At 38.9% G+C, this 21331-nt stretch overlaps 1 protein-coding gene across 1 annotated transcript in view; it reads right to left on the reverse strand.

Moving 5' to 3' along the window:
- LOC118806621 (inactive dipeptidyl peptidase 10-like) overlaps positions 1 to 17999 on the reverse strand; it is a 76424-nt gene extending 58425 nt beyond the window's left edge. The window contains exon 1 of the mRNA XM_036568113.1: positions 17798 to 17999. Coding sequence (XP_036424006.1) covers positions 17798 to 17851 — 54 coding nt within the window. The 5' untranslated portion in view covers positions 17852 to 17999. The remainder of the gene's footprint in view (positions 1 to 17797) is intronic.
- Between the last annotated feature and the right edge of the window lie 3332 nt (positions 18000 to 21331).

A 21331-nucleotide genomic window follows, 5' to 3' on the forward strand; every position in this document is an offset into this window, starting at 1 on the left:
CAGGAGCACCTTTACTGAGATCCACTACAATACCACAGAACTCACTGACCTTGCAGCAGGACAATGAGCTGACACATACAAATAAGGACACTTATAGAGTTTGATTTATACAAGACTTACAGAGTTTAAAAAATCTTAACTGGCTGGCATCTAAATCTCACTAAGCATGCTTTTTGCTTCCTGAAAAACAGACTGAATGCAAAAAGTTCCTACAACAAGTAGGAAACTAACAAGGCTGTATTACAGGCCTGGCAGAGGGAAGATAATGGGTCCCAGACTTCCTACAAACTTAACCATTATAAGTATAAACTTGACCATTGTGTTAATTTGTCCAGTTACTTTTGGTGCTCAGAGGGTTGGGCTACATATAAAAAGGACTGTAATCCTGTAATACCTAAAAAAGTTAATGATTCAAATATGTTAAAAAGTGTGCATATGAATAATATATTACATCAACACAGTTGCCACACTGCAAACACCTTAAGTTTAATCAATACATCTAATATTTCTCATTATGACATTGTTGTTGTAGAAGCTTATTTTACTCATTTTTGCATATTTTTTTACTTGTTTTAAGGAATTTTACCAAATTAAAGTGTCTTATTCCATTGGCAGAACGTTTTACTTGCTTCAAACATTATTTCTTGAAACAAGCAAAATTATCTGTATTATTTCTTGAAACAAGTAAAATGACTTTCACTAAAAAAATGATTCAAAACAAGTAAAAAAATCTCTGAAAATAAGTTAAATAATCTTATAATAGTCTTACAACAATTTCATATTGAGAAATATTAGACATATTGACTAGAATTAAGATTTTTTCACTTGCTATCATTTTTTGCAGTGCATGTCTCAAAAAAAAAAATAAACCATCATATTTTAAGACATTTTAACACTAAACAATATCTTCTTTGTCTGAGATACAATATATGAGGTTGAAACTGACTCAATGCACCAGCAAAACAGCAGTGCAACATCAAAACTCCACTGCACCAAATCCAGATAAACAGGACTTTTATGCTTAACAGGACTAATAATGCTCTCTTTGTATCAAAATGCACAGTTGCTCAGTGTTTGATATCCACAATTTCTTAGAAAACCATAATGTGATATAATTCATCATGATAACGGTTATTGACTACAGGAGGACTTACTTTCAGATATGATTAAAATAACTGCCCCTTTACAGCAAAACATTACAGTGAAGTTAAATAACTCTGAGTAATACGACTAATACATTACATTAGTTCACTCTTTTTGTTTGTGTGTTTAATTTATCGTTTTGCAGCTCCTCATAAATGTTCCTGCTCTGAAAAACAATAACAGAAGGAGTAACGCTTGCACTCCGGTTGAGCCTTGATAGCTTTGCTCTAAATGAGCCTATCACTTCATACTTTAAGAAGGTTGGGTCCACTTTAAATCAGCATTATTGATTGGTTTTATGACCAGTGACAGCCTTCCTCCAATGCACCCGAAGGTAATATAGTTGATGCAGTGCAATGATGTGGAGGCCTCTGGAGGCCCAGGGTCAGGGGTGTCAAACATGCAGCCCGTGGGCCGGGACTCGCCGGATTACGGTTCTTATCTGGTCTGCCGGATGAATTTAGAATCCATGTTCTAAATTAAAATCGTCTTGTGGACCATAATTGACCATTTTCAAAATAATGAGTGACACAACGCTTAACCAGTCATTGCATAGCAACCATCCCTGAGCACTACTTTTTCCGACAAGTAAATTATTATACTAAGAAATGGTGAAAAGGTGTTACTGAGGAACGTATAATTAAAACACACGCTATTCTGATCATCTGGAGGCTGGTGCTGTTTTTATTTCAGTCCTGAAGCTAAACTAATTTTGGATTGCACTCTGTGGAGACTACAGTCACAGCTCAATGCCAAAACTATTAACAAGCAGCTCTAAGGTAAGCTAAACTTAATCTTTGCTAACATCCATTTAAATTTAATGTCTAACAATAAGTATCCTTACACAACAATCTTAAGATCAGTTAGCTAGCTAAGTTAGGCTTTCTTAACTCATCTGCTGACAGCTTAATGAATTGTGCATGTGCAGGCAATGCTTTGCATTCTTTGCAGTTTTCTAATAGACCCTGTGCAACAGTCAACTAACATTGCTGACTAACTTTAGTCTGACCATCTAGTCTGTTTTGTAGGTGATATTCGTTCAATCAGTTTGTTCTTTCAGAATGCACCTTTCAGATAAATGTTTATATAAATGTCCACATAGACAAATTAGAGTGTAATTGGGCCCATTGCCTACAATAAGTTTGAAATCTCTGCCCTAAGCAATTGCCTATTCCACCTATAGCTGCTACTGGCCCTGGTGATAATGGCAAAATATTGTTCTATCACCCACCCTTGTGAACAACCGTCTGACACAGTTTAATCATGTAAATTCAAAGCACCACTTTTTCAGTGACTAGGGTTCCCCCAATATAGATATAAACACCATCAAACATTTTGCAATTAACCTCACAGGCATCGTTTTACTTCAAATCTAATGTGCTGGAGTACAGAGTCAGTTACTCACACAACTGCGCTGTATGTACATTTATAATATTGGCTATGTGCTTGTCAAAGCAGAACTGAGTAAGTGGAATGAGTGGAAAGTGAACAGCACTCTAAATAAGTGCCTCTTCACCACAACATGGTATTATTGAGTTAATTTAGATGTAGTAACACATTTGCATCTTTTAATGAAGGCTAATTTAATCTAATCTAGCATCCCACATACAAACACGTATGGAAAGAAACGCTTTGAACTACTCAATTATGAATGCATTTAATTGGGCTGTAATATGGTTATCTTTCAGAAGAGAAAGTTCTGTGTGGTTTAATATTCTTGTTTATGACATCATAAACTGCACTAGGTGTTGCTGATGATAATGTGTGCATGGTCTGCTGCTCCCAGATCTGTAAATGAACGTTGACTATAGGATTGCTGCAGCACTGACCTTCCCCTTTAATTGGACATAGTGTTGGATTTATGTGGACTGGATTACTTTTTACGGCCACAAAAAACAAACCAACCCCAAATCCCCCTGTCCTTTATGTTTGTCACTGAGTGACTAAGCGAGTGACTGTGCATATAGATATGTGAAATTTTGTGTGAGTTCTGTGTGTATGTGTGTGTGTGTGTGTGTGTGTGTGTGTGGATAATAAGCACCCTATTTTTAGCCAGGCAAGATTCTGTGTGTCCATTTGTTCGACCTTGCTGCGCACGCGGTCAGACAGGCGGGCGTACGAACAGATTAGTGCCAAAACACAGGATTAATCTCTGCTGCTCCATCCTCGTTAGTGCCATTCCAACATGCCATTGTTACTATCTCATCAAATCTTAATCCTCAGAGCTAATTATACAGCCTTTATGAACACAAATACAGGGTTAGAAGCTGATTCATGGCTAACAGTGATTTTAACTCAAAAGCAGAACACAGCAGACTCCATGACACGGGCGCATATCAGCCTGCGAGACGATGCAAATTCTGAAAGCTTTTGTACTCAAAGAAAACGGTAACACACCTCCTCCTGCTCCCAGCAGGGCATGTGCCAGAGTGTATAGAATATACAAATGCAGGGACATTTTTCTACCATGTGAGACCAACTCTGTTTTATTTCTGCCACATATACTGCGTCATGCATAAAAGGCTAATGTAGTCAAAAAGGCATTATGACCTAAAACTACAGTTTAGCATGCTGTGTCAAGTTACGTGGTATTTTGTAGCACAGCATAATATCCCACAGCCTCATCGGTTTAAGACAGAATTCACTCATTTATAACGCTTTCTTGTTTTTCTTCATCAGTGTTATCTCACTACAATACCCAGCATGCAAATACATCATGCAGCTATTGTGAATCCCTGTGGTGTCAACAAATCCTGACTTCTAGCCTAGCCGATCTTCTATCGGCTAATAAATACAACCAAGCAAGCATCAGTGTAACACTTTCCTTAATTGTTGAACAAAAACTGTAAAGAAAACAGTGATTCAGGACAGAATTGATGCCAGATGGGAAGCTTTTTACCTTTAAGCCACTGAAAAGAAGCCAAATTGAGAGGTATCTAGATTTGACAATTTGAATTTTACTACAGTTATACGGCTGCATTCAGGTATTCAGCTTCCTAGCAGTCATGTTAGCTATCTGGCTAGCTTCTGCATTCACCAGCCTAAACAAAGAAAATACCATGCCCAAAAATTCACCCCATAGCAAATGTATGTTTTCAAAAGTTCTTCCCATTTTCAAGCTGCATCATCAATGTAAACAGTCTTTAACCCCTAAATGGCCAGGGCTCACCAGCAGGCCCAAAGTTTTATTACACACTTCTATAACTTACAAATAGCTCAACAAGTTTGCAACAAGGTCCCTGTAGTTACTTAATAATAAGACTTAGTATGTAATAAGCCTAATGATGTAATTCTCCAGTGTCCTATGTTGTAGCCATATTTTGTTTGTGTTTTTTTTTTTTTCTTCTTCTTTTTTTCCCCACCTCTTGTAAGTCCATGTGTATGTGGGTCAGGGCTGGAATGGGGGTGTTGTTCTTTAAATGGAAAATAATAAAAAATGAATCACAAAGTATGTAATAAGCCTGAGATTTTAAGGGGTTAAAGCAAAAAAGTCTAATTTGGAGTAGGGGTAAAATTTGCCAAACTATAGCTTCAACCCTTTCAAACTGACAATCAAAAAGACATCAATCAGTTAAAGACACTGTGAATGTGGTCTGCAGACACAGTGCAGTTAGTGGTTTTCTCCTTGTTGACAGAGACAGACCACTTTGCCCATGGCAGATTGTGGACATAAAGCAACTTTGCTTCATGAAGCACCCAGCTGCTCACAAGCACACGCCTTGGGACATTTAAATCTTGGGATTGATATGCTTCTCTCGTAGAGCACAGGCATGATTTTCAGCACAGGCAGATGAATGCCATACTACACACCATAAGAGGGTAGATAGGCACATATCTCCCTGACAAGCAGTGTTTCCAGAAGTGTGGTCTAGTGTGTGATCTGAACATACTCAGCCACTCACAGCTGAATCCTGAGCAGAGGACTGCATTAGCAAAGCCCTTTAGACTGTGACTTAATGACTTCCTCATCTCGCTAAGGCAGAATTACAAAAACAAACTTTAGAACTAGTCTGATATTTTTCATGTACATATCCGTTAATGTTGATACTAATGCCAAGACCGAAACATTTATCAAACGTAGAAATTTGTACCAGATCCTCTTGGATTAGTATTAAAGGGAAATGTAACACTTTTTGTAGAGAGTTACAAATGCAGTAAAATGAATAAAATACAGATATATATCAGTGCAGTAGCCCAGCATCACTGAAATGTCCTTCGTACAGTAAATACATCTACAAGCATCAGTCTGAAATATCGGTCAAATCTTAATGTCTGTCTGATGCTGTTTAATATTTACTATGAGCAAACATCCGCCGATGCCAGTATGATTCCAATATCATTGTGCATCCCTATTTAAAAAGACTTCAAGAGACTACTGTCAGGGGATAACTACAGCGGAGACCACCAGACTACAGCACGAAGCACCACTGTCTCACCCCCTATTCACTATGTCAATAGCCACTGCATCGGCTCCTTGGCTTTCTAATACAGAATGAAAAGCTTTCTCCCACATTTTACATTCAAAATGCCACTGTCTGCCCGTGCACATGTCCAGCAAAACAAGTAAAGACTTGAGAAGAAGAAAAAGGCATTACTGTAAATATGGTAACCGTAAATACTTAGACACACTTTTCATTACCATTAACATTTCCAGTGTGCTTAATATACGTACATATTATGGTTTGGTGAATTCTATAGGTACAGAGCATGTTACCTTGTAAACATGTTAAGAGCAACAATCTCTTTAAATATAATACCACCCAAAAAGGGTAAATTTTGCAGCCTTGCCTCCAAGATGAACTGAACTTAAACTGAAACTATTGCATAAGGAAGGAGAATACCAAAAGAATTTAAGTGAGTTTCCAAAACTGGAGCTCAAAAGAATATTGAATATATAGAGAAAACAGGACTCCTATCAACTGTGCAGGACATAGTAGACCACCATGACACTCACCAACTGATAAAAAGTTTTTAAAACTTTCATCTTTAGGAAAAAATTAAGTTCCACTCTCTATTTGTTGAGGTCAAATTAACAGTAATTAATAAATGGTTTCATATTCAATACATTCCTCTCAAAATTGTGTTAAATAACCAATAACCAAAATTAAGTTTCACTCTTGTTTCAGATCTGAAATAATCCACAGGTGTTTCTGTCCATCCTTCCACCGTAAGAAGACAACTCAGCACTGTGAGTCTGAAAGGATGTGTAGCTGTCAAGAAGCTGTTACTGAGAAAAGGAAACAGACAAAAAAGAAGAAACCTTATGAATTAAACAGAGAAGCTGCTGGTGTTCTCAGAACAATGGACTGACCACCCCAGACTCCAGATTTTGACCTCACTGAAAGTGTTTGGGAATGCATGGATCATGAGAAGCAGAAAAAGAAAATGCAAACAACTTCTATGACTGAACTTTGGAGGTGTGGAAAAATATCAGATTTCTTTGAAAAACTAAAAACAAGTCTTCTAAAAAAGAATGGAAGCTGCAATAAAGGCAAAGTATCCTACTAAATACTGAAACATTTGATATTACATTTATTTGTTGAGGTTTCTGTGTAATTTTCTGTTAAATATGTGTTTTCTGCTTCTTTCTGTGGCTGAAAAATGATTAACTTGTAATAAATGGTTGTTTTCATTAGAAATTAAAAAACAAAGGGTGGTCTCTTTTGCACAGCACTGTACACTGTGGAAACGTGCATGAAAGAGCACTTTTCCTGGGAGCGTGGAGGAGAGTACGTGATTGTATGTGTATGATGTGTGGCTATGTCAAGCTGTAGAGTAAAACAAGCTCACACCAGTGTGCTCCATACATGGGAAACTACATAAGGAATAGAACTAAAGAGGCTGCAGATTGAGAACAAACTGAGAGAATCAGCACTCAAAGCTTAGACGCTTAGTTGCTTTGAGGCTCTAAATCCTTAGAGCTTGGTAGAGAGCTGCTGTTGAGTACAGTCTGTACAATATTCCTACACTCTGACATCTTACAAATCAAGAAACAGTCATATGAGCCTGAGCACATCCTACCTTCCTCTCTCACATTTATTCTACACTTTCCTAAACAGTGAATAAATAAACACACCTGAGGTACAGTTAGTTAGCAGCAACTGTCAGCACCAAAGTTAGCACCAAACTGTCTCAACGAAGAGTCAAAGCCAAACTATGCTATATGACCAAAGGTTTGCAGACACCTGCTCATCTAACGTTTCATCCAGAATTAAGGGTATTAATAGGGAGTTTGTCTCCCCTCTGCTGCAGCCCCTACTTCTTCTGTGGAAGCCTTGCAACTACATGGTGAAACATTACTGTAAGGATCTATTTGCATACAAGCATGGTGATCAGGACCAACTTTCATGCAAAGGTTTAGTTGCTTGAAACTGCCATGTAACTAAGTTGCACTTAAGTTGCATAAAGTAAAGCATCCTGCATATGAAACTCACCCACAACAGTTGCAAGCCTGCAAAACTTATGAAAAAACTTATGAAAAGTCAATCAAAATGGCAATGACGTCACATGATCATGTCGAACGACATACTTTCAAACTGCATGTGTGTGCACCTTAAAATAGCTGAATTCACTAATTAGAAGGAGTGTCTAGATATTTTTGAACATAAAGTGTATTTAATAGCAAACTTTATATGCCAGACAGTCTGGGAACTCACTTCAAAGTCTGAAGTCATGCACATGAGCCATAAATACATTAACTTGAGCCATACATAATGAAATATATATATACATATATAATACATATATATATATATATTTCATAAACCTCTCATTGAGTAACTCCCTCTGTCTACTCAGTGTAATTCATTTGTTTTCATGCACAACAGACCAGCGTCTCACCCTACACAAAATACACAAACCTTTCTTAACCAATCCATGCGCTATTTGAGCTTATGAGTGAATATTGTAGTTAGTCTTGGTGTTAAATTGAGAGAACGCTTGTACTTGTCTGACTGTAGGACTGTATGGTCTGTTGTATCTCAGCTTCTGCTGCAGACGTCTTTTCAGTTATTTATTTTCAGAATCCCTGATGTGTGATTCCTCAGCATGGCTGGGAGAGTAAAGGTTCATGATTACATCATGGGCATCGCATCAATCAGCATCACTCCAGACGAGAGCCAAAGCCAAAAGCCTTCAGGCAGCGCAATATCTCTGGCCTCACACTTTACACACACACATATACTAACACCCCTAGAGCTGCTTCACCACAAAACCTGCTGTCTCAAACCATGCTGATCACACATACACAAAATAAAGTGCAGTCTATAGGTCAGCAGACAATAGCACAATCCTCGGTGTTTTGACTCAGTACCCAACCACATTTGTGTTAAAAAGCAGAATTCCTGCTTTAATTTGAAGATATTTATATTTGTACTGGGCAAATTGTGTAGGAATCACACCTGTTCTTACACAGTACTTGAACAGAACTGGTCAAATTAACAGTAATTAATAAAACTGTCACTGAAAAATTTCATGGTTTCATATTCAATACATTCCTCTCAAAATTGTGTTAAATAACCATACATTATTATTTTAACTGCAATCTAACACAAAATGTGTGGTCCTTAAACCACACACATGTGTCTATGTAAGGAGTGTTCAGTCTGCAAGGTATCACCAGGTGATTCTCTGGTCACACTCTGCCAGCCCTGCCAGCAGGCATTTCCTGCTTGTTTCAGGTACATTTTGTTTTCAGTCAAAAGCTCAATAGCATTCAGGTCAGTACCTTAAATCTGAAACTCCACAGTTGCTTTAATGATGTGTGTCAGGCCATTGCTCTGCTGCAAGGTGAAACACTATCTAGCATGTTTGAAGGCATTTGATTGGATCTGAATAGTTAGGATGATTCTGTAAACCATCCTACTGATACCATCAACAGTCACATCATCAATAAAGACAAGAGAGACTGGCAGCCAGGCTTTCCCCAGCCATGTTTCACAGGTGAAATGTTCCTTTGCTTATGATACTTTTGCACTTCTTTCCAACACTCTGGTACACTGGGATGATGGAAATCTGGCTGGATGGTATCATTTAATCTTATCTGAACGTTAGACTTCTCCTGAACAGGGTTTGGAAGTGTTCTTTAAGGGTTCTTTGGTAAAGGGAGTAGTTGTATATAGAAGCACGAGTTTTATATAAAACCACTTCATGCTGAAATGGCTCTTTGCATGGTGCAGTGTTTTTTCAGATTGATAGTGAATGTGTTATTTATGCTAGAACCTTTTTTGAAAAGCACCAAAGTGTCCGTTTTAATTGGTGCTATATTGAACCATTTTCAAAAAGGTACTATCTAGAACAACTTACAACACATTCTCCACCAATCTGAAGAACAATGCAAAGAACTATTTAAGCATGAAATTGTTCTATACGCACCTCACTGTTCTATATAGAACCATTCCCTTTATTAAAGAACCCTTGAAGAAACATCTTTCTAAGCGTGTCGGCTCGAGCTGATTGACAACAGTTTTGGGAATTGGAGATTGATCTAACGGTATCGCCATGACGATGGACAATTTAAATGTTTAAATGAAAGTGTGCTGTCTGTTGTGACCAGCAAAATGTCGCTGTCCAAAACAAATAAAAAATAAAAAAAAGTATGTCTACAATTGTGAAGGAGAGTCTTAACATTTAATGTAAATTAATGCAAAGAGGTTTTATTTCAAGTGACTTTATATTGATCCATTGATTATGTTTTTTACACAATGTACAGGGCAGTTGTCTTGTTCAAATTGTGCAGAAAAATAAAAAAAACACTGAAAAAAAAACTTAATTTACTTTTTTGGACAGCAGTAAAAAGTGTGTTTGCTAAACAGACAAAGCCAGACTGTAGCCTTCCATCATCTGAGTTTTTATGCCAGCCATCTCAGACTCTATCCTAGACATTGTTTTTGAGTAGTTCGAGATGCCTTTTTCTTCGTGTTTCAAGGTATTCTTTGATGATCCCCCACTGTTGATTTGCTAGGTCTTTTTTAAACCCACCAGTGCATTCTTGCTTGATATTGTAGTAAAAGTAACTGTTTTCTAGTTGATTTCTGACAGAAGTATTGTTTTGGCAAATGTCTTTGATATTTCAGCCTCATCATGGCATTGACTCCTCTCTCATCCTCATATTGAGACACAACAGCAACTCCAGTTGTAAATCCCACATCTACAACAAACCTTAGACCTTTTCTCAGCTCTGGTTTGCATGTGCTAACAATGAAACAATACAGAGCAGGCTATAAAGCAACAGAACAGTCAACTGTCTGAATACTTTTGGTCCTTTAAAACTGTGAATGTAAGCATATCTGTAAAAATGGCTGTGGCTCCTACACAGTTGCCCCAATAATGTACATACACTTCAATTAAAGCTGAGAGTCTGCATTTTAACTTAATAATCATTATTTCCATTTTAGATCCAGAGCCAAAGCCACAAGACATGCGTCATTGTCAATTGCCTAAAGATTGTGATGTACATTCTACTGTTTTCTCATGTTATTAAAACGTTATTAAAAAACACATCGCAGTATTCTGCCTACCATTACGCACTGTCACACATCACAAAACAAGACGACGCCTCTGAAATCAGTAACATCAGTGTTCATTTAACTACTCAAGAATTCAAGGGAAATAGATTCTTCTCTTTCAGAGGCCAACTTATCAAACTGAAGCAAAGCTGCATTGTTCAGTGTATGAGGAGCAAGAGTACTTTTATATTGTAAATAGAGGTAAGTCCTTGGGAAAGGCAGCAGTCAGTTTAGGATCCTATTGAAACCCTCCACCGAGCAGCGATATCAATGCAATTTGCAACTTCAATAGCAAATGAATCAGATTTTTGCAGTTCCACTATACTGCCAACCATGGCAATATCAGGAAATGTCACTGACTGGTAAATGGAATCATGCTTTTCTGATGTGAATGGGATTGCTCAGGTCCTATGAACCAACATCTAGCTGAGACGATGTTACTTTCATTTATATTTTACTCAGTGATTCACACTGTAAAAAGTGGAACAGAGCAGAAGTTGATTTGAACTGTTTTTCAGGTTTCAATTAATGTAAAATATTGCTATTGGTAATCTAATCTACAATTTGACTTGTATTATTTCATTCAAAATACATACTTGGGTTTAACAGTTAAATGTTGGTTACAAGTACATTTTAAGGTCAGACTAAACCCATTTTTGCAGTGAAAGATGGACAGGAGAAGGAACACAACAGTGTTTGTTTAGGTAAACATCACTTCTGTAACAAACACAGTGAGACCTTGCCTCATTCTGAAACTGTGTTTTGTGAAATAAGAGACTTGAGGTTATACTTCCACCAAAATGTTGACTACACTGTAACCAAAATGGTTTGTGTGTTTAACCAAAAACATGCTTCATGTGGTTTTAACCTAAACATATATTTAAAAAAGATGAACAAAAGTAATATTTTACATCATTTCAAACCTCAAAAACACTTCAAATCAAATTCTGTCCTGTTCCACATTTTGCAGTGTAATCTATCACAAACAAGCTGTGTGTAACGTTGTAGAAACTGTATGTTTACCCTCTTTTCTCAATGTAATTAGCATCAAGTCTTTCTGTGCCATTCCAGAAACTGACCAGAGGCTGAATAAGATCACACCTATTACTAGGGGTGGGCAATATATATAAAAAAATATCATATCATGATACCTAAAGACATTTTCACAATACACAAGGGCACTAGTAAACTCTGGGTAAAATGATTTTTAATCAACATTTCACATATTGTACTGCACTAAATCCAAATAAGACTTCAGCTCTCTTTATAATGACACATACAGCTGTTCAGAGTTCTTAAAGTATGCATGGCATCTACAATATACTCAGAAAAGCATACTGTTTATCACAATAAAATTGATCACAATAATGATAAAATATCCTCATACTGCCCATCTCTACATATTACATTATTAACGCCCATCATTTCCACTCATAGCTGTTACACAAATACACTCAAACAAAGGATAATAATAAATACTTAACAATAGACTGGAGTAATACATACTTGTCTAACCAAACGCACAGTTCCCAGTCAGTAACTACGTTTTTACTACACATGGCTTCATAAAACTTTGCAGAAACAGCACACCCTCACGCAAAATGTGCTTCAAGGTAAAGAAGAGCTATTCATAAAGTCACAGAGGTGGTGATTAGCATGAGTTTTTTTTAATGCAGCTGCAATTTCACTGGTGTCCTGGGCAAAAGGCAATCAGCATAACATGTAAATAAGCTCATACATATTAAAGACTCATGTCAAGTGAAGCTTGGTTGGCTGTGAAAAGAAATTAAACCAAAGAAACAAAGAAAACTAAAATGATCAGAAACAAAGCTATGAATTTTAAGGGAAATAGTTCTGACAAATAATAGTAAATTGAAATGAAATTCTAATTACTATGGCAGAGGTTTCAACTTTTACTTCCTATTTTTATTGATCTCATGAATTCAATTTACACATGTAAAAATGAAATTTCAACTAGTAAATATTTGATTTGCACATGTGAAAACTGAATATCAAATATAATATCAACAGGTAAAACTTCAGTTTCTGTTTGGAAGAAATGCACTTTTACTAGTAAATATGTCATTCTCACATGTGTGAACACCCACTTTCCACACACAGCAGGGGGCTTCACCAAACTCAGAATTTGATGCAGGAAGAAGAGGCTGTTTTAAGTTTAGTGACAGTTAAATCTGCTGATCTGAAATCCTTCTTGAGCGAGTCTGATTACTTCTCTGTACTCCTACAACAGCAGTTCCAACAGTTTCCCATGCTGTTCCATCCAAACAGATCAAAATATAACTGTTAAATTTGTTGGTTAATCAGCTGAGTGTGAGCAGTTTGTTGCATGTGGGCTAAACATGTTTGGAAATATTGTACAAAATAGAATTTTATCCACATCATTTTCTTATTGGGAACATTACTGTCAGAGTGGTTCAGGTGTTAATTTTTTGCGTTGTGTTATAAATCTATACTGCCATATTTAAACGAGATAACAGCGCCACCACACCTCACATTGTGCAAGCTGTAGAACTAGCTGGTAATCCTTGTTTGTCACCGCCATGCTATTTGCTCTGACCATCAGGCTAAATCTGGCGCTGCATTTAATGTTTCTGGCCCTTGGTTGGGTAAAATCACAGGCTATGGGCTATCAGGTTTTAAAAGTGGATTGACTTTGAGGCTGGTGATTTCTCCTTCAGCACAGAGAGACCTCCATTGTTTATTAATATGGTTGGAGCAAGAGAAGCCAAACTGCAAAAGAGCTTTCCTGAGTGCAGCATTCTAAAGCAATATTAGTGCCTTAATGTAACCCTAATGCATAAAGCGGTAACTCTAGAGTGCAGCATTCAAAAACAGTATCCCTGTATCCCTAATAAAAGCACAGTTTTGAAACCTCAGTGGAGTTCGGTATCCTAAAGCACTATTTCTGCATTACTGTAACCCTAGAGTGTCACTTTCTACATTAGTACTGCACATTTACCTCACTAGCATAACTCTGTTGAGAATTAAGGAAATCCTGGAGTACAAGTAGCATCACTGTAACCCACCAGCTCAGTATTCTGGAGCAGTACTACTCTATTCCCATATTACTTTTACTAATGTGTATTTCTGTGAATCTTGAGTGTCACCACTACACCAGTACTATTTTACTCTGTTACCATAACTCTGCTGTAACCCTAGAGTATCACCTTTAACAGCAGCACTGCGCTTTTACCATGTTATGTAACTATTAAGTAACCCTAGAGTGCAGCATTCAGAAGCAGCACTGTTGCAAGCCCACTATGCAGTGTTACAGACAGACAGATATATAATAAGATTTATTCCACCAGTTAGCTTTACATACATTGCTTACATTATGTAGAGGTATTGTTAACGTTACTTCCATTATGCAAAACCTAACCTTACCCAACATTACCCAAAACCTAACTCTAACCCTGGCCCTAATCCTAACCCTAATCATAACCTCAACCCAAAACCTAATCCTAATGCTGATATGTTTTTGACATGTTACTGAGAGTCTGTTGAGTGTTTGTTTCATCTAAAAGGACCACTCAAAATAAAGTGTCACCAGACTTCGTAGTATGCTTTGTTCCAATAATGCAGATTTTTTTTTTGTATTTGGACAGCGACAACATACACTAAACCCAAAGCATAAATTTCTTACAGTAAAACAAATATTTAGAAGACTGTTACACTGTCACAGTGTATGTATACGTAGTAAATCTAGTAATCTATTTACATTGACAGCATTTTAAGTCATCAAAATCACATCCCCAACATGAAAGCTCTCTCAATTTATAGCTACCTTAAATACGCAGCCTACTAATCTCACTTTGGTGAAATGTTATAGCAGCTTCAGCTAAATACTATCATACTAAATACTATAATACTAATAGCAATCCCACAAAGCAATTCAAAATCCATTCAGATTTTACTTAAATGGAGGCAATGTGTCAATGGTAAAGTTGATCTTCAGTTTTAACTGTGCACAATATTACAAACATTGCATGGAGTTTCACTTCTTATAAAAGTGGATAAATGTCACATTATTTACAATTATAGCTAAACAGACAGCAATTGTATAGTTTTAGGCACATTAAGTGTATTCACAATTTAGCATTTTAGTTAGCTTTCACCTGTTAGCTCAGCAAACCATGAATACAACCCTGTTGTCAAACACCATTAGGTAGAAAACATTAGGTAATCACTGTCCCAGCTATCCAGGGTATTCTTGAACAATTAGCTGCAATAATGAGCACTCACTGCTGCTTATGTGTAGCTGTCTAGCCACTCCAGCAGAGTCTAACCTAAAAGTTTGATGAAGGTTGCAGTGATGCTGACAGCTGAGGTGAGTAAACACCGGTCACCTGCAGAGGGTTATTGGTGATGCAATCACTCTCTAACTACAGTGTCTCAATAAGCTGTCTTATAAGGTTTCATTTAGGATAAAATGCTGTCTGTGTAGGCAGTGGGAGGCAAGGCAGCCCACCAGGCACTGAAATAAACACACAGTGAAACAAACCCACAGTATTGTCCGACACAGTATGTAACAGAACAGAGCTTTAAAAATGACCCAACCAGAACACAGTACTCTACTGGACAAAGCAGGGAACTGCGCCTGCTCCACCAGTCTTAACTGATTTACTCTACTGACTGACTGTCATATTCATCCCACACTCATCCACACTGCTGTGTCAGGGGTACCACAGAGGGCGCACACTCCACTGTTGCATCACAGAGCTTGAGGGAGTGTTGAGCAACGGCATCTGATAGTGAATTAATTCTTTTGAGGCATTAAAGAAACTGTCTGACTCTGACTGAATCACGCTGTTTTGTAGCATCTACACAGTGTTTATGTCCATGGTATAGGCTGAAAGACTTCAATTAAGAATAACAATCTTTCACAGTTTAACCTCAAACAGGGCTGTTACTTGCTATAGGCGGTATAAGCACACATTTAGAAAGCCTAAGACACAAGAGGCCACACAATTATGTAGTTTGGCATAAAAATATCTTACAAAGACATCACCGATGGTTTAGTTCTTATAAAAATTTGAGAAAGTAGAAATTATAGACATGCCATTTATCTATCTTATTTAGGCTATATGTCCAATTTACCTCCATTGTTTCATTTATAAATAGTTAATTACTGTTTTACAGAGGTTACAGATGGATCTACATAGGCCCATAGGCAGCATTAGAAGTCATGAAATCAACATCATGAAGGCTGTCTCGAGTCATAGATTCCTTAAATATGCAGTCTATTGTTCTTATTTCGGGCAAGCTTTGAAGCAGCTTCATGTGTGTCCTCAGTAAAGCTATTCCATGGAGCAATGTGACGCACTCTTAAAAATATATATTGATGTTATTTAAATGAAGGCAATATGGCAAGGGGTGAATATTCAAATGTGCAGTTCTTCATACAGTGGCTGGTGTTTTACTTTTGTTTTTGTCATAAAAGTGAATGAATGTTGCATTATGTACAATTTTAGCTGCATAGCTTAGCATGTAAAAATTAATAAAGTCCCAATTATTATTCATTCTTTCATACAAAATTAGACAGGTAGATGAGGAGCCCCCGTGGAAGATACTGATTAGGGTCCCTATATGTTCAAAAATGGTTCTACTCACAAACCTCATCATAACATCCCTGCTAAAAGAACCAGCACAGAGCAGCACAGCTGGTCACCAGCAAAACCAACATATCGTTGCTGTCCCAAAATAAAATGTTTTTTTTTCTTCTTTTCATCTAAGCACAACAGCTGTCCTTTACATGGTCCATTGTCTGAAAATGTCATGATGAAAGGACCAACAGAAATACTCCAACATCGCTTGGAATAAAATCTAACTTACATTCAAAGTAAAGAAGGTTTTGACCTTCTGTAAAGTTGCCATTTTGGAGATACATGGAGTTTTGTGTGTGTTTTGGATGCTGATATGCTGGTCAACTACTGAGAGACCAGGTAAACCAGCACCAGAGCAGCATTAACCAGCATAAACCATCTCAGACCAGCGTGGAGTCGTTTTAGGAAGAACCCCTTTGAATTTGCCTCATTTCTCTCTGTAGAGCGACACTGTCTTCCTCTTTCTGTTGTGCTTATGTTTTACACTCTGTCTTACAGTCTGACTCCGTTTTGGACTGGAAATGAGGACAAAGTTGACTTGACTTGTGAAACAATGACTCGCTCGGGTCAGCTGGAGAGAATCGGTTCGAGACCTAAAACTGAACCGAACTGAAGCGTCACTACAGCTGAGCTGCTGAGCGCTGGTCTCTGTAAACGAGCCTCTCCTCTGTCGCCGCTCCGTCTCTCTCCGCCTGCAATCAAACATTTAACAGCCAGGCCCGCTGTTCGGTGTAAAGCTCCTGCAGCAACGAGCTGCCGGGACGCGCACGAGGCGAATGATCTCGCTCCGCTGAAACATTCACAAGGGCAGGGGCATCAATTATTTACCCCCTCCCACCACTACCATCCCCCAAAATAAAGCGTTGCACTGTTGTACTCGCGATTAAAGTCACGTTGAAAGGCCCTCTCGCATGAGGGCAGGTAGGGGGTGTTTTTTACACTGCTGCACGCGCAGACCGAAAGACGGGGGACGTCTCGAGGCTGGCACGCGCTCTCTCAGCCGAGCTTCATCTTTCAGCGAGCTGGAGGTGAGGAGCTGCTAATTGTTTCTGAGGCTGAAGCTCGCGCTGCAGTTTGGCAAGCAAGACACGACACACAGCGCGTGAACTGAAAGCCCAACGCCGCGAGCGCTGCTCATCCTCGCGCGTCCGCATCGCTTCTGCGCTGATTTTGAAAACGCCGCGCACCGACTGCGCCACGACCACCGCCGAGAAACCAGTACAAAACCATGACACTTCCCTCACCCCGCCGGCTACCACACTGATGCTCATCCACACGCGCCCATCCTCCATAGCCACACACACCGAGCTCGCGCACAGCACGTCCCTATCGCACCATAACGTTGGGCTTGGTTTGGAAGCCCAAGTCAGCTTCCTATTCGCCAGCGTCCTGTTCGAATTTCCCCGTTCCACCTTAAATGGTGCAGCAGTTATGTTACTACTGCGCCACTTAAGGTGGAACGGGAAAATCTGAACAAGATGCTGGCGGATAGGAAGCCAACTTAAGCCTTGTAGCCAGGTTTACCTCGTCCTGCTGCGGGTTTGCTCTCTGGCTCTGCTGCTCCTTGGTGGCCGTCATCCTTCAGTCCCGGCGCAGGCGAGAAAGAGAAAGAACACCTCGGCAGGTTTCAGCCAAGATGCGACTGAAGAAATCGTCTTAATAATAATAAAAACTCAAAGCAAAACAAAACGCCGCGCGCGTTAGATCTGGCGCTCTGTCACTTTGCACGCTTCCTGAGCGCTGGATGTGGATGGATGTGGAGGTCGCATTCCACAGCAGCGCGAGCACGGTGAGTGTGGACGCTGAAGGGTCTCTCTCTCTCTCTCTCTCGCTCTCTCTCTCTCTCTCTCTCTCTCTCTCTCCAGTCGGAGCGCAGACAGAGCTGAGACGAGGATTTGGGCCGTGAGCAGGAGGGGCAGCAGTGAGTGGGGCTGTAGGGGAGGCTGTGTCTGGGTGGCCAACGCGAGGCTTTAAAGAGCACAGAGCCTCCAGACATCAGTGTAGAAGACATGGAGATTTGCATGCACACAGGGCTGCACGTTAGACTGTTCCTTCCAAACTGAAGCTATGTTAATGTAACCCATTTAATTCATGAACCATTTTTCACAACAAATCAAATAATTACCAGTAATGGCTTGAATTGTTGGCTTGAATTGTCACCACATAAATATCTACGGAGCCCTGCTGGTGACATCCCATACAAATTACAATAACACGTAGCCACTACTTAATAAGGCGTGGGAATGAGATCCTAAAGCGTGGCTACGACTTACTAAGGTGTGGGAATGAAATAATGAAATCATGGCCTAGACTTAGTAAGGCTTGGGAACAAGACCATGCCTTGCTAAGTCGAGGCCACGCATTAGAATCTCATTCCCATGCCTTACTAAGTCGTGGCCATGACTTAATCATCTTGTTCCCACGCCATACTAAGTCACGGCCATGAATTATATTTATTTATACAGGATGTCACCAGCAGGGCTCTGTGAATAACAATCACTGTTATTGGAAAACGTTGGTATACTGACAGACAACTATGTATTGATGTATTATATCTTATGAAATGTCATACACTGATGAAGTAAATTCAGTGTTTCACCTTTTTAGGTGTAGAATGAAAATGTCCTAACACAACCACATATATCTCCAAAGTGGCAGATTCTTAATGTTTAATGTAAGTTAATGTAATGAAATTTGAACCAAGTAATCCTGGACCTTGTCTACTGGTCTACAAGGGCGGCTGCTGTGCTCAAGTGATAAGAAAAATAAGAATAGGAAAAGAAATGGAGATTCATGGGTTTGATATGGCAGGAATGATATGACACAAAATAGTTAAGCAGCAGATTATTATTGTAGTCACTGTTGCTGTTATGTTGGTGATGATAAAGACAACAATCGTCATCATTATCATCATCATAGTTATGGTGATATGTGGAATTATGCTGATGAGGGTTCTGTCCATGGTGCTAGTTCTCAGAGCAGAGGAAGCACATTTGTTCTAACAGCACTGTACGTTTCTATTTTGGCTCATGAAGAGAACTCAAGCCGACAGTCCACTCACTCAGACTGTATGCCGGAGCTGTGTGTGCATAAGAGCTGCTTCAGGAGCTTTCTGATCTTCATACAGTTCAGTGTCAATGCTCTACAAACAGATACTCACAATCTCTCTCTCTCTCTCTCTCTCTCTCTCTCTCTCTCTCTCTCTCTCTCTCTCGCTCCATCTCTCTGCATCTGCATGCATTATCTATGTAGCTATATGCCCTGCATACACACTGGCCACACTAGGTGTCATCTGTGTTTGTTTATGGAATATTTCACCTAGAAAAGTTGACATAAGTACCGGCAGAAAAGCTTGAGAACGATTTAAATGAGATGCAGCTTTCTGGTCACACATGCAAAAATGATATTTAAACAACAATATGTAATTACAGCCCACATAAGTATGTTCCAGGAAGTGGCAAAGGCAGCATTTTTTTTACATTGTAAATAGCAGTTTATGATGGTTGGTGGAACATGAAAAGTGGTAAAAAAAGAATGTTGAATGTAAGAAGAAGAAAAAGTCAGCTTCTGTTCTCTGATCTCAAGCGCTCTCCTCGGCCCTGGAGTGATAGATACATTTATATGTATGAGATGGGATGTTGATAAGCTGTTTTGCTCTGACAATGGCTGGGGACATGTGTTTAATGACGAACATCACTCTCATGTCAACCTGCCATATGCTGCTCACTTTCCCTCTCCTTTACACACACTCATGTCAGCGCATGCAGATGCATACAGGCACACACACACACACACACACACTGTGGAGTCTCTGTGGATCTCCTTACCGTCATTCAAACATGCTCAAAATAATTACATCATGGATATTGTTTATTGATGCAAAATTCTGTTTGAGTTTAATATTATTAATTTAGGCATAGAAATTCATAACAGTACACAAAACCAAACCCTTCAGTCCAGGGCCCTTGATGGCCCCCTACAACCAAGGGCCCTGGATAGCCAGTTCCACTCCACCCCCAGCTGTGATGCCCAAATTTTAAATTCTGAACAGCTTTCATAAGCATACAAAGTTTCAAATATAGCCATGTTTTCTGCACCAATGACAACAACCGTATATTATCATTTTCTGGAAGCTTTGACTTGTAATTCTAAATGTGCAAAGTGGTTTCTGGATGATCAGCCCTCTAAATAATTGATGTTAAAGGAGTTCCATGCCTGTCATGCTATGCATCCTCATTCAAGGCCTTGGAACGAAGATTTTGTTCAAATGCGACTCTAGTTTATTATAAAGCCCTAATCAGTGTGCTCCTGTGCCAGGCATTTGCAGCTGTTTCGAGTAATTACACTAAATGTCTTTGATGGCTTTTACGGTGCAACGATAAGTCAAATTTGCACAAAACATTGCAGAGATGTCTTGAATGTGACATGATTGCACAGGCATATGTCTCAGTGCTCTAGGAAAAATGATTTACATACATCATTTGATTTTTTTTTTTATATATATATATATATTATTTTGGTTATTCCAAAATCACTTTTTTCTAATTTATGACTAAATGGCAAAACATAAAAACATAATCTATATGCACCTGGTGATTTAAACAGCAGTTAAATTTGCAGGGATCTCAAATAAGACTGAAGCAAATAACAATGCACAAGCACAATAAATCCCTCTATTTACCATTTACTTGACTTTAACCTAGACACACCCTGATGATGATGGGCCAAGGAACTATCCAAACCTTGTTGCAGCAGCAGCCAATAAGATATAGTGGGCCGACAGCCACCATTACAGTACGTCTAGTGCTTAAATGTTTGCAGATAGCTTTTTTAACTCCAAAAAGTCCAAAACAAAGTCAAAAAATGCCACTAAAAAGTAACAACCAATGCAGAAAGACACTGCACCTGTTGACAGTGGGTTCAGTAAGGACACAAGGACAAGACGTCAAAGACGGAACGTTGCATCAGCAGAGGCATTCAGGCTTGCTGTAGGTGAAAGGCCTGCTATTCTGGTTATTGTGTGTGTCTTGGAAGAATGTTTTTTTTTTTTTTTTAAGT

The sequence above is a fragment of the Colossoma macropomum genome, unplaced genomic scaffold (assembly GCF_904425465.1).
Source record: "Colossoma macropomum unplaced genomic scaffold, Colossoma_macropomum, whole genome shotgun sequence".
NCBI classification, from domain to species: Eukaryota; Metazoa; Chordata; class Actinopteri; order Characiformes; family Serrasalmidae; genus Colossoma; species Colossoma macropomum.